Source organism: Oncorhynchus keta, chromosome 22 (assembly GCF_023373465.1).
Source record: "Oncorhynchus keta strain PuntledgeMale-10-30-2019 chromosome 22, Oket_V2, whole genome shotgun sequence".
Lineage (NCBI taxonomy): Eukaryota > Metazoa > Chordata > Actinopteri > Salmoniformes > Salmonidae > Oncorhynchus > Oncorhynchus keta.
The window spans coordinates 37,563,327-37,578,331 of NC_068442.1; the positions used below are offsets into that span (position 1 = coordinate 37,563,327).

The 15,005-nt window shown below is 41.0% G+C and overlaps 1 protein-coding gene across 5 annotated transcripts in view; it reads right to left on the minus strand.

Annotated features, from left to right (window-relative positions):
• LOC118401418 (nicalin-1) overlaps nt 1-11,269 on the minus strand; it is a 32,722-nt gene extending 21,453 nt beyond the window's left edge. For 4 of the 5 annotated variants that reach the window (XM_035798905.2, XM_035798904.1, XM_035798902.1 and 1 more), the window contains exons 1-5: nt 10,972-11,268; nt 10,126-10,316; nt 9,532-9,676; nt 7,495-7,589; nt 2,125-2,205 (exon numbers count right to left, since the gene is read on the minus strand). In XM_035798905.2, the coding sequence (XP_035654798.1) occupies nt 2,125-2,205; nt 7,495-7,589; nt 9,532-9,676; nt 10,126-10,316; nt 10,972-11,146 (687 nt within the window). In that variant the 5' untranslated portion in view covers nt 11,147-11,268. Of the gene's footprint in view, nt 1-2,124; nt 2,206-7,494; nt 7,590-9,531; nt 9,677-10,125; nt 10,317-10,971 lie in introns of all 5 variants that reach the window. The other variant, XM_035798903.1, reaches the window with a different exon arrangement.
• Between the last annotated feature and the right edge of the window lie 3,736 nt (nt 11,270-15,005).

A 15,005-nucleotide genomic window follows, 5' to 3' on the forward strand; every position in this document is an offset into this window, starting at 1 on the left:
CAATGCCATTGGATGAATCCCGGAATATATTCCAGTCTGTGCTAGCAAAACAGTCTTGTAGCGTAGCATCTGCGTCATCTGACCACTTCCGTATTGAGCGAGTCACTGGTACTTCCTGCTTTAGTTTATGCAGGAATCAGGAAGATAGAAGCAGGAGGATATAACTATGGTCAGATTTGCCAAATGGAGGGTGGGGGATAGCTTTTTATGCATTTCTGTGTGTGGAGTAAAGGTGGTCTAGAGTTTTTTCCCCTCTGGTTGCACATGTGACATGCTGGTAAAAATTTGGTAAAACTGATTTAAGTTTGCCTGCATTCAAGTCCTCGGCCACTAGGAGCGCCATTTCTGGATGAGCATTATCTTGTTTGCTTATGGCCTTGTAGAGTTGGTTGAGTGCGGTCTTAGTGCCAGCATCAGTATGTGGTGGTAAATAGACGGCCTTGAATAATAAAGATGAGAATTTGCTTGGTAGATAGTGTGATCTACAGCTTATTATAAGGTACTCTACCTCAGGCGAGCAATACCTTGAGACTTCTTTAATATTAGACATTGCACACCAGCTGTTATTGACAAATAGACACACCACCACCCCTCGTCTTACCAGACGTAGCTTCTCTGTTCTGCCGGTGTATGGAAAATCCCGCCAGCTCTATATTATCCGTGTCGTCCTTCAGCCACAACTCAGTGAAATATAAGATATTACAGTTTTTAATGTCCCGTTGGTGGGATAATCGTAGGTCATCAATTTTATTTTCCAATGATTGCATGTTAGCCAGTAGAACGGATGGCAGTGGGAGTTTACTCACTCGTCTAAGGATTTTCAGAAGGCAGCCCGACCTGCGCCCCCTTTTCCTCTGTCTTTTCTTCACGCAAATGACAGGGATTTGGGCCTGTTCCCAGGAAAGCAGTATATCCTTCTCGTCAGACTCGTTAAAGGAAAAAGTTTCTTCCAGTTCGTGGTGAGTAATCGCTGTACTGATGTCCTGAAGTTATTTTTGGTGATAAGAGACAGTAGCAGCAACATTATGTAGAAAATAAGATTTTTAAAAAACAACTTAGAAAAAATGCAACAGTAGGTTAGGAGCATGTAAAACGTCAGTCATCCTGTTCGGCGCCATCTTATAGCCAATGGCCAACCTTGAGGCCAATGGTGACTTTAAAACAGTTACAGAGTTTAATGGCTTTGATAGGAGAAAACTGAGGATGGATCAACAAAATTGTAGTTACTCTACAATACTAACCTAATTGACAGAGTGAAAACAAGGAAGCCTGTACAGAATTTAAAAAATCAAAAACATGCATCCTGTTTGAAACAAGGCATTAAAGTATTACTGCAAAAAAAGGCTTTTGTGCTGAATACAAAGTGTTGTTTGGGGCAAATCCAATACAACAAATTAGTGAATACCACACTCCATATTTTCAAGCATAGCGGTGGCTGCATCATGTTATGGGTATGCTTGTAATCGTTAAGGACAGGGAAGTTTTCCAGGATAAAAAAGAAACGGAAAGGAGCTAAGCGCAGGTAAAATCCTAAAGGAAAGCCAGGTTCAGTCTGCTTTCCACCAGACACTGGGAGATGAATACACCTTTCAGCAGGACAATAACCCAAAACACAAGGCCAAATCCATGCTGGAGTTGGTACCAAGAAGACAGGGAATGTTCCTGAGTGGCAGAGTTACAGTTTTGAGTTAAATCTACTTGAAATATAATGGGAAGACCTGAAAAGGTTGTCTAGCAATGATCAACAAACAATTTGACAGAGCTTGAAGAACTTTGAAAAGTATAAACGGGCAAATGTTGCACAATCAAGGTGTGGAAAGCCCTTGGACTTATTCAGAAAGAATCAGAGGTGATTCTACAAAGTATTGACTAAGTGGCGTGAAAACTTATATAAATATGATATTTCTGTATTTCATTTTGAAAACATTTGCAAAAATGTCTAAAACTATATTTTGACTTTGTTATTATAGGGGATTGTGTATAGATAGGTGAGAAGAAAATAAGATAAATCCATTTTGAATTCAGGCTAACAAAATTTGGAATAAGTCCAGGGGTATGAATACTTTATGAAGGCACTGTAATAAACAAGTATATTGACGTGCATGAAGGGAGAGCTGGGCGTACCGGAGCCACACCAAAAGAGTCATAGTGAGCCACCAGGACGATGGTGGGCAGGTCCTCTCCTCCAGTTCCAGCCAGTCGCCCCTAGGAGAGGATGGGGCTACAATGATTAGACAACAGTATATTGTATTGGGATTTACATTTTATATATCAGTCCTAAAACATCTCAAAACACACTAGTACATTCGCTGTCATCTTGTATGAAAGTAAAGAATGTACCTAAGGGTATGTCGAAACATAAGACATATCAATGAAGTCAGGCACGGGAGGCCTCTCACAATTACTTCAACTAAAAACCATTATACAGTGCCAGTCAAAAGTTTGGACAAACCTACTCATTCAAGGGTTTTTCCCTTTATTTGTACATTGTAGAATAATAATGAAGACATCAAAACTATGAAATAACACATGGAATCATGTAGTAAAGAAAAACCTTTGAATGAGTAGGTGTCTAAACTTTTGACTGGTACTGTATGTGAAACAAGGCCATTGACTGGTAGTGGCCGTATGCATTAAGGCTGGGCTCAATTTGAATGTAACGTATTCAGGAAGGGATTTGAATTTAACATTCAGAAATATAAAAACTTTTCAAATACATTTCTTCTGCTTTTCAGTTTATTGAGAAGACATGAAAAATAAAATGTAATTTTCTATTGAATTGTAACTTCAGTTTAGTTCCTGAATGGACTGTCTTAATTTAGAGCTGAACACTTGATCCATCTCAGAGTCAGGAGTCTCCTGATCCCCTACTGCATGGCTAAGCCCATTATTCCCCTGGGTTTGACACCTAGCTTAGTTTAAAACACACATGCACACACACAAACACTTTCTACCTGGAATATCATACGGTGCATTCGGAAAGTATTCAGACCCCTTCCCATTTCCACATGTTGTTGCGTAACAGCCTTATTCTAAAATGTATTAAATAAGTGTTAAAAAAATCGTATCTACACACAATACCCAATATTGCCAAAGTGAATACAGATTTTTTAGAAATGTTTGCAATGTATTAAAAAGAAAAATACCTAATTTACATAAGTATTCAGACTCTTTGCTATGAGACCCGAAATTGAGCTCAGGTGCATCCTGTTTCCATTGATCTTCCTTGAGATGTTTCTACTACTTGATTGGAGTCCATCTGTGGTTAATTCAATTGATTTGATATGATATATGATTTGGAAAGGCACACACCTGTCTATATAAGATCCCACAGGTGACAGTGCAAGTCAGAGCAAAAACCAAGCCGTGAGGTTGAAGGAAATGTCCGTAGTGCTCCGAGACAGGATTGTGTCAAGGCACAGATCTGGGGAATGGTACCAAAACATTTCTGCAGCATTGAAGGTCCCCAAGAACACAGTGGCCTCCATCATTCTTAAATGGAAGAAGTTTGGAACCACCAAGATTCTTCCTAGAGATGGCCATCCGGCCAAACTGAGCAATCGGGGGTAGAAGGGTCTTGGTCAGGGAGGTGACCAAGAAACCGATGGTCACTCTGACAGAGCTCCAGAGTTCCTCTTTGGAGATGGGAGAACCTTCCAGACGGACAACCATCTCTCCAGCACTCCACCAATCATGGTAGAGTGGCCAAACGGAACCCACTCCTCAGTAAAAGGCACATGACAGCCTGCTTGGTGTTTGCCAAACTGCACCTAAAGGACTCTCAAACCATGAGAAACGATATTCTCTGGTCTGATGTAACCAAGATTGAACTCTTTGGCCTGAATGCCAAGTGTCACGTCTGGAGGAAACCTGGCACCATCCCTACGGTGAAGCATGGTGGTGGCTGCATCATGCTGTGGGGATGTTTTTCAGTAGCAGGAACTCGGAGACTAGTCAGGATCGAGGGAAAGATGAACGGAGCAAAGTACAGAGAGATCTTTGATGAAAATCTGTTCCAGAGTGCTCAGGACCTCAGACTGGGGCGAAGGTTCACCTTCCAACAGGACAATGACCCTAAGCACACAGCCAAGACAACCCAGGAGAGGCTTCGGGACAAGTCTCTGAATGGCTCAGCCAGAGTCCGGACTTGAACCCGATCAAATCTCTCTGGAGAGACCTGAAAAAAAGCTGTGCAGCGACGCTCCCCATCCAACCCGAGAGATGAGAGGACTTGAGACTGTAGTCACTGCCAAAAGTGCTTCAACAAAGTACTGTTGGATTTAGGGTAAACCTTGAACATTGAGACACTAAAGACATGATAGATCTGAAGCAGTATATAAAGGAGTGAGAGAGACTGGGTTTTATGTCAGAAGTTAATGGTTCTCTGTAGAAAGAGAGTGGCTGTGAAATGTGCTGGGAGTCACAGGAGTGCGATAGGTGATACAGGAGGACATATGTGGCTTATGCGAAGGAGGGGTTGAGGTCAGGAGGTCAGGTCAGATCCCCTGAAGGGAGTAATAAGGGTTTAGTATCCGGTAACGCTCTTCCTGTGGAACCATAAGATGTAAGGATTGGAGAGAAGGAGGAGTGTCCAAAGTGCTTCCAGGAACAGGAACACGTTTTGTCTGAATACAGCGGTGTCGGCCCTTTAGGGAGAACTAAACTTGGTTAAGCTTCTCAAGTGTCCGTGAGTTATTTACTCTGAAAAATAAGAACCTAACAGTACTTAGTAAATGGTCTGAATACTTATGTAAATGTGATGTTTTTCATTTTGAATACATTTGCAAAAGTTTCTAAAAATCTGTTTTTGCTTTGTCATCATGGGGTAGTGTGTGTAGATGAAGACATTTTATACATTTTAGAATAAGGCTGTAACGTAACAACATGAGGAAAAAGTCAAGGGGTCTGAATACTTTCCGAATGTACTATAGACTTACGTAAGGTTAAGAAAATGAACAAGTTATCTGCTTATTAATACCTTTACACCCAAAGTGTAAGGCAGTGTGCTAATTAGAGTACTGGTCTACTGGTAGCCTAATAGACAGGTTGGTTGTTTAGCAACAAAACTGGATGCTTGAGCAAGTATGTGGCAAAACAGATGGGGTTGGCTTAGATTGTTGATAACATGTACACTATTTATTTGCCAATGTTTATTGAAAAACAAATAAAGTTGCACAATAAGCACTTGTCTCTCAAATCCATTGTTACAGTTGGTCAATGTTTGCCATATTAGCATAGACGTGACAGTCAAAACACCTCAAAACAAGACATGGTATCAAGAACAAGATCAAACAAGCTGAAACGTGCCACTTAAGATTCACCACATGGCAGTTTGTCATTGTTGCTAGCTATCTGGCCACCCAGAATCACAACAACACACAGCCTTCTGCCTATTTGAAGCGTGCGCATCATTTTGGTGAAGTTGTCAGCTAACCTATGATAACTCTTGGTAAATAAATAAATAGTATGCTCATCTATATTTTCCGTAGCTGTCTATTTACCACCACTAACCGATGCTGGCACTAAGACCGACTCAACAAAATGTATAGGGCCATGAGCTAACAACAAAAATGCACATCCAGAGCCAGCGTTTCTCATGGTTTGTGATTTTAGTGCTGAAACTGAAAAAACTAGAGGCGAGAAAACTCTAGATCTCCTTTACTCCACACAGAAACGCATACAAGGCAAATTATACCAAAACTTTATCCCCCTGGTTACAAACAAAAATTCAAACAGGAAGTGGTTTGATGAAGCAGATGCTAAGCTACAGGACTGTTTCGCTAGCACAAACTGGAATTTGTTTCGGGATTCATCCAATAACTCTGAAGAGATCATCACATCAGTCACCGGCTTCATTAATAAGTGCATCGACACTTATCCAGGACACATACTCAGAGCATGTGCTGACAAGCTGGAAAGTGTCTTCGCTGACATTTTTCAACCTATCCCTAAGCCGGTCTGTAATATCAACTTGTTTCAAGCAGACCAACTTAGTCATTGCGCCCAAGAACGCCAAGGTAACCTGCCTAAATTACTATCGCCCCGTAGAACTCACATCTATAGCCATGAAATGCTTTGAAAGTCTGGTCATTTGTTGCCATATTAGCATAGACGTGACATTCAAAACACCTCATAACAAGACATGGTGTCAAGAAGCTCAGTTGAGCTGAAACCATTATCCCAGGCACCCTGGACCCACTCCAATTTGCATACCGCTCCAAAAGATCCACAGACGACGCAATCTCTATTGCACTCCACACTCCTGTACACCCTGATCACCCACGACTGTGTGGCCGCGCACGACTCCAACATAACCATCAAGTTTGTTGACGACACAACGGCGGTAGGACTGATCACCGACAACAAGGCAGCCTTATAGGGAGGTGGTCAGAGACCTGGCAGTGGGATGCCAAGACAACAATCTCTCCCTCAACGTCAGCAAAACAAAGGAGCTGATCGTGGACTACAGGAAACAGAGGGGGCGAGCACGACCTCATTCACATCGATGGGGCTGTAGTTGAGCGGGTTCGAGAGCTTCGAGTTCCACGGTGTCCACATCACTAAGGAATTAACATGGTTCACACACACCCACACAGTTGTGAAGATTGCACGACAACGCCTCTTCCCCTCAGGAGGCTAAAAAGATGTGGCATGAGGCCTCAGATCCTCAAAAATTCTTACAGCAAAATCACTGCTTGGTACAGCAACTGCAAGGCGCTACAGAGGGTGATGAGTACAGCGTCCTGCCATCCAGGATCTCTATTCCAAGCAGTGTTAGAGGAAGGCCCCAAAAAATGTAAAAGCCTCCAGCCACCCAAGCTATAGACTGTTCTCTCTGCTACCGCACAGCAAGCGGTACCAGTGGACCAAGTCTAGAACCAACAGGACCCTGAACAGGTTCTATCCCCAAGCCATAAGACTGCTAAATAGCTCATCAAATGGCTACCCGGACTACCTGCATTTAGCCTTTTTTTGCACTAACTCTCCTGGACTGAAAATGCACACACTGGACTCTGCCCACACACATAACACGCCCACACATGCATACTGACTCCACACAAACTTTCACACTCACTACATCCGCTGCTGCTACGGTCTATTATCTATACTGCGGCCTAGTCACTTTACCCCCCTTTACCTGTAAGTACATAGCTACCTCAATTACCTCGTACCCCTGCACAGACTCAGTACTGGTACTCCCTGTATATAAGACATGTTATTTTTTACTCGTTATTGTTATTCACTGTGTATTTATTCCTTGTGTCACTATTTTAAGAGATGTATACAATTCATTCTGTATTGACCCGTAAGTAAGCATTTCACTGTTAGTCTACACCTGTTGTTTACGAAGCATGAGACAAATACTATTTAATTTAATTGAACCTGTCTATATTTTAAAATATCACCAATTAACAGAAACTTGGATTAAATGTCACAATGCTACATAATCATTAAACAGCTACAGAACAGTGGTTTAACCATAAGGATTCTCACCTCTAGACTGGTGATGGCCCAGTCACTCACTGCCTTGCTCTGAGCCCCACTTGTCACCATCTGAAAGCCATTGGCCGTGGCTGTGTGTATCAGCACTGAAAAGACATGAGGAAAATGCATTAAAGCGCTAAAAAAGAAATTCACTAGAAATAATTACATTTAACATGGTTTACACCAGGGCTATTCAACTATATTCTTATGGGGGGGGGGGCAGATGTGAAAAATACATTTTCTACATGGGATTACTCTTGCTAAAACAGGTAGAAAAAAACAATGCAAACACAATTATAATCCTATGAAGCCCTTTTATTAAAATTAAATGTCGCTAAAAGTATATGTTAAGTGGTTTAAGATTAGCAAAATTATTTATTTTATAATGGAACATATTTGTACTTAACAGTTGACCTGCATCACATACATTTGTACTTTTCTGTCCATTTTACATAGCCTTCATCTTTTTTTTTCATTTACACATAAGGAACCTTTTATACATGGTATATCTCACTTGACTAGTTTTTGCAGAGAAGTCTCTCGCTCCTCCAGCATTAGTAGAGAACGGGTCCCTATAACAAACTGCACTACCTGTAAGATTTCAGTTTATCTAAAAACATGTGGGAGTGATCTGTACTGATGATTATTGAATATAGTTGCAGTGTAGGCAGATGGAGCGTTTAGTTTGGTCTCAAATCAGAGGAGAAAATACATTTATTTTGAAAATATGTTTTAATCATGTCAACAACTGCTTTATCCATCCCCTGTAGTCCCAAATTAAGTCCATTCAATTGATTGAAAAACAAACATCTGATACAAACTCCTTATCAAGCATTTTCGCTCGATATGCGTTGGCTTTCTTGTGGTTGCAATCGTGGAGAAAAGCAACTATTTCCTCCCTATGCTCACATAGGCTGCTCTCTCTCAAGAGATAGCATTATTACCCTTGCTTAGCCAACGAATATCATTGTGGTAGATGATGCTCAGCAGCCTACAAAACAAGCCATGTTGCGGCTGTATGTCGATCGGATAAAGTTTTGATAGCCAGAAGCGAGTCCATGGTATTTTTTTAACTCACCACAAAGCACGCTCTGCTGTATCAGGCAGTGTAGTGATGTAATCTGCGGTGAAAGAGCCAATAGGTGGGCAGAAACACCCTGTACCCCTTAGCAGCTCTGATTGGCTGTAACTGGTATGTTGGATGATATTGATTGACAGCACTTAATGGGCGGGACTAAAGGAGAACAGATTCTCCCATTGGAAAATATTGAACAAGGGCTCCTTTTGGCACTAAATATCAGTTTTTAAACAATTCTTTTCTTTTTTTAATGTTCAGAATTTATCAAAGGGACATTTTGAGTTGGGCGTGGGCTTCAAGTTGAATAACCCTGCTTTACACAATTTAAACAATTTAGACCACGCTCCAGCAGGTATATCTCTCTAGTCACCCCCAAAACCAATTCTATCTTTGGCCGCCTCTACTTCCAGTTCTCTGCTGCCAATGACTGGAACGAACTACAAAAATCTCTGAAACTGGAAACACTTATCTCCCTCACTAGCTTTAAGCACCAACTGTCAGAGCAGCTCACAGATTACTGCACCTGTACATAGCCCACCTATAATTTAGCCCAAACAACTACCTCTTTCCCAACTGTATTTTATTTATTTATTTATTTTGCTCCTTTGCACCCCTTTATTTTTATTTCTACTTTGCACATTCTTCCATTGCAAATCTACCATTCCAGTGTTTTACTTGCTATATTGTATTTACTTTGCCACCATGGCCTTTTTTTTTGCCTTTACCTCCCTTATCTCACCTCATTTGCTCACATCGTATATAGACTTGTTTCTACTGTATTATTGACTGTATGTTTGTTTTACTCCATGTGTAACTCTGTGTCGTTGTATGTGTCGAACTGCTTTGCTTTATCTTGGCCAGGTCGCAATTGTAAATGAGAACTTGTTCTCAACTTGCCTACCTGGTTAAATAAAGGTGAAATAAAAAAATACAAATAAACACAATTTAAATAAAAAAATCTCCTGTACCTTCGGCTGCAGAGGAGGACCCCTGGGAGGAGGAGGTGGTGAGGGTCTGTGTGTAGATGGAGAGCAGCTCATCATCCTCCAGTGCAAAGTACACTGGAACAATGGTCTCTGTGGCCAGCATCTCTGGCTCCAGCTCCATGAACTGCTACAATGTGGAGGAATACTGAATGACTGGTTATCATTCACAAGACTATTACACCATCAGAATGTGAACGTGAAACAGCATAACATACTGAATGACTGGTTATCATTCACAAGACTATTACACCATCAGAATGTGAACGTGAAACAGCATAACATACTGAATGACTGGTTATCATTCACAAGACTATTACACCATCAGAATGTGAACGTGAAACAGCATAACATTTTCATCTTTCGCCTACTTCACTCCAGCAAGTCTGGTTTTTCAAGTTTATCTTGAAAGTGTGTTGTGACCGCTGTTTTATCTAAGTGTAATATAAACATACTTTACATGGACACAAACAGCTCTGGCTTTCAAGGAAACACAGGGCCTTGCCTCTTGATTCGACTTCCAGGGTTGTTTGCTGTACAGTTATAAACCCATTCATAAGGCATTATAATTCTTATTACCTGTACTATGTCCTGTGGCATGGTGGACATATTCTTGGGGAGAATGATGACCACAGCCCCAGCGGACTGGCGCAGGGCTTTCTGATATCTCTCATAGGAGAAGTCCACCAGCCGCATGATGACACAGCGGCGGCTTAGCACCTCCGCCTCCACTGTGCGGGCCTCTGTGTTCAATATGGCATTCCTGGTACCTGGGAATCACAAGTGGGATCAGATCAGTCGGGGAGAGATAAATGGAAACAGTTCAGTGACTAACGAGCTGACATGATTGATGCAATGCTATAGTCTACTAACGTTAGCTATCACACAGCACACCATATTCAAATTAAATGGTTTGAAGTAAATAAGACATGGTTATAACCTGATGGGGGTCGTGTGTTTATGGTTGTGGTGAGTGGCACTCCCTAGGGCTGAGGGTTTGTAGCTGCTCGCGTTACCTTTTAGGACAACTTATCATTGAAATGGTAACGATTGGTAGTTAAGATTAGCTAAGATAACGTAGTATTGCCAGTGAATAACAACCATAACACTAACTAGCTGTCAACCCGTGTCATCCTATTCATATGTATACATATGAATAGGAGGAATGAGAGAGAGCTATGCCGCATGAATGAAGGAGGACACGGGTTGACAGCTATCTTAGCTAGCTAACAGCCGTTAGAGCTAGCTTTTTAGATAGCTAACAGACCCAGGCTAGCACGCTAACGTTGGCTAGCTAGAATTTTGCAGTGACAGCGTTTACCTGACGAAATATATGCCTTATATTAGGATCGCTAACCACAGAACAGGATTACAATTTAATACTTGCACAATATACATAGTTAACTAGCTATTTTAAATGCTTACCGTACGGTTGTCCCTGCAGGTCATACTGCTGCATGCGGTACACAGTGAATTCATGTGCCGCTTCGGTTGGAAGGGGTGAGACGAGAATCAGCACCGCAGGGATAAACACAATGAAAGTCAAGGGGAAAGATGACTTAAACATGTTATCGAACACCTCACTAGCCTCCTCAAACATCTTGACCTTAGTATTGAGGTCTAAACAAGAGACAATTGTAATCTGGGCAGTTTCTGGAACGATTCTGGTCTATGCACAAAGCGCAGCAGCAACCTACACAACTTAATTTTAATATGGCAAAAAGCTTGGCCACCTATAGTAAGAACGCACGAGCTTACATTTTGATTGCCATGTACACATTATTGTAAAATGTTTCATAACTATAATTTATATTATTTATTATAAAATAATTATGTCATTCATTGATTTATTTAACGACAATATTCTCTGCCTTTGAGGGTCCTACAGGGACTCTCAGAGACAGCTTCATGAATTTCAGGGTAGGCTGTGCAGTTGATGAATTCAACGACAGGGGTCAGTGTAGACCGATGTTAAACCCAGAAAGAGTAACCGGGGAGGATCGTCAACGTGTGCTTCTACTCGTGACAGATTGTTTCTGACAGGTGAAGTATGTGCTAAGAAATGTTTTACTTTTTAGGATATTTTTGACTGGCAGTAATGCTATTGTTGTTTGTGTACAGTACGAGGATTTTATAATGTCTTGTGTTTTTTCCCCCAACACCACTTTCCATCAATTTGTACAGCAGACCCTCATGCAAAATTGAGTCAAAGGCTTTTTTGAAATCAACAAAGCATGAGAAGACTTTGCCTTTGCTTTAATTAGTTTGTTTGTCAATTAGGGTGTGCAGGGTGAATACGTGGTCTGTCATATGATAATTTGGTAAAAAGCCAATTTAACATTTGCTCAGTACATTGTTTTCACTGAGGAAATTTACAAGTCTGCTGTTAATGATAATTCAGAGGATTTCCCCAAGATTGCTGTTGACGCATATCCCACGGTAGTTATTGGGGTCAAATTTGTCTCCACTTTTGTGGATTGGGGTGATCAGTCCTTGGTTCCAAATATTGGGGAAGATGCCAGAGCTAAGGATGATATTAAAGAGTTTTAGTATAGCCAATTGGAATTTGTTGTCTGTATATTTTATCATTTCATCGAGGATACCGTCAACACCACAGGCCTTTTTGGGTTGGAGGGTTTATATTTTGTCCTGTAGTTCATTCAAGGTAATTGGAGAATCCAGTGGGTTCTGGTAGGCTTTAGTAGTATTTGATCATGTATATGTTTTTGCTGTTTGTTCTTTGTTATAGAGCAAAAAAGATTAGATAAGTGGTTTACCCATACATCTCCATTTTGGATAGATAATTATTTGTGTTGTTGATTGTTTAGTGTTTTCCAATTATCCCAGAAGTGGTTAGAGTCTATGGATTCTTCAATTACAGAAGGTTCAATTACACATTGAACCTTCTTTTTCTGTAGTGTATTTCTGTATTGTTTTAGTGATTCACCATAGCGAAGGTGTAGACTCAGGTTTCCTGGGTCTCTATGTTTTTGGTTGGACAGGTTTTTCAATTTCTTTCTTAGGTTTTTGCGTTCTTCGTCAAACCATTTGTCATTGTTGTTCATTTTCTTCGGTTTTCTGTTTGACATTTTTAGATTTGATAGAGAAACTGAGAGGTCAAATATACTGTTAAGATGTTCTACTGCCAAATTTACACCTTCACTATTACAGTGGAACATTTTGTCCAGGAAGTTGTCTAGAAGGGATTGAATTTGTTGTTGCCTAATTGTTTTTGGTAGATTTCCACACTACATTCATTCCATCTATAGCATTTCTTAATATTACTCAGTTCCATTGACTTTGATGCCTCATGATTGAGTATTGCTCTGTTCAGGTAGACTGATTCAAGTAGACTGACTGATTTTACTGTGGTCTGATAGGAGTGTTAGTGGGATGACTGTGAATGCTCTGAGAGACTCTGAGTTGAGGTCAGTGATAAAGTAGTCTACAGTACTACTCTCTCTCTCTGTCTTTCTCTCTCTCTCTCTCTCTCTGCATCACACTCTCTCTCTCTTTCTGTCTCTCTCTCTCTCTCTCTCTCTGTATCACACTCTCTCTCTCTCTTTCTGTCTCTCTCTCTCTTTCTCTCTGGCGAGCTGCTCCGCTAAGTGGAAGATTAATGGCGAGATGATGTCCTGCCATCCCACTTAATAGACCTTGGAGTCATTATTTCCGTTGTGTGAGAAATTCTGCCCAGGCTTATGCGAGGGCAAGAAGCAAACAAAGCATAAAAACCAATTAGGTGTGGGCATATCAATTCTTTGTCGTGATTTCACATCTACTCTGGCAATTATTGATTGGAGTTCAGCTTAATAAGAGGGCCTGTTTCTGATAATTGGAAAAGGGATTTTTCAAGCAAACAAGCAATAGCTTAAAGACAAGAAATGTAGATATGAAATAACTAGCAGAGTTTAATATTATATTGTAGTGCAAAAACATGTATATATTCTCTTAAATCTGATTGCTCACAAACAAAAGCATGCCATTGTGGTGGAATCATCAGACCCAGTTATCCAATAAAAGTGGATGTAGTCAAATTGTTAATAGATTTTCCAGTTGACATTAAGGGCACTCACTCTACTGTAACGTTACATTGTGGACCCAATGCCTGCTCAATGGGAGTTTGAGTGTATGTGCTTTGAACACATGCAGTGGACATGAATGTGAGTGCTGTTCTGTGTCCCCGACTCCCTCCACTGGTCCCTGGGAATGTTCTGAACGGCTCCAGCTTTCACCCTGCCGAAAAACACTTTTTTGTGACTACACAAAAGATGCAGTCAGTGTGTGAGTAAGTACCATGATGGATTAGTGAGAGATTAGCTAGCCAGCAGTAAGTAAGCAATTTCTGAGCATTTTGTCTCCACATCCCCCTAGTACTCTCAGGAGATGCTCTCTCCTCAGCAGTGGCAAGTTGAGCTGCACACTGGAGCATTTAGGAAACAAAGCGTTGTTTGAATCATAGAATACCAAAGAGATATAGTAATATGAGTGTTCTTCTTCCCAAGTGTATTTTGTCAGCTTCTCTCTCACTGGAACCTTGTAGATTTCCTAGATTCTCAAGAGAAATATGATGCCATATTTCCATGTATCTCCATTCTGATTTGGACTTATCAGGACTGACATATATACCTGTTTGTCTGATTCTTCAATATACTCTTAGTGAGGGAATTAAATTACTTCTACTACCTGTTAATAAACAAATCAAAATAAAAGCAAATTGTATTGGTCACATGCACATATTTAGCAGATGTCATTGCGGGTGTAATGAACTGCTTGTGTTCCAAGCTCCAACAGTGCAGTAGTATCTAACAATTCACAACAATAGACACTAATCTAAAAGTAAAATAATGGAATTAAGAAATATACAAATATTAGATTGAGCAATGTCAGAGTGGTATTGACTAAAATATAGTAGAATAAAATAAGGTATATACATATGAGATCAGTAAAGCAGTATGTAAACATTATTTGGACATTATTAAACTGACTAGTGTTCCATTATTAAAGTGGCCAGTGATTCCAAGTCCATGTATATAGGGCAGCAGCCTCTAAGGTGCAGGATTGCGTAACCGGGTGGAAGCCAGCTAGTGATGGCTATTTAACAGCCTGATGGCCTTGAGATAGAAGCTGTTTTTCAGTCTCTCAGTCCCAGCTTTGATGCACCTGTACTGACCTCACCTTCTGGATGATAGCGGGGTGAACAGACCGTAGCTCGGTTGGTTGATGTCCTTGATGATCTTTTTGGCCTTCCTGTGACATCGTGTGCTGTAGGTGTCCTGGAGGGCAGGTAGTTTGCCCCCAGTGATGCGTTGTGCAGACCACCCTCTGGAGAGCTCTGCGGTTGCGGGCCGTGCAGTTGCCATACTAGGCAGTGATACAGCCCGACAGGATGCTCTCAATTGTGCATCTGTAAAAGTTTGTGAAGGTTTTAGGGGCCAAGCCAAATTGGTTCTTTCTTC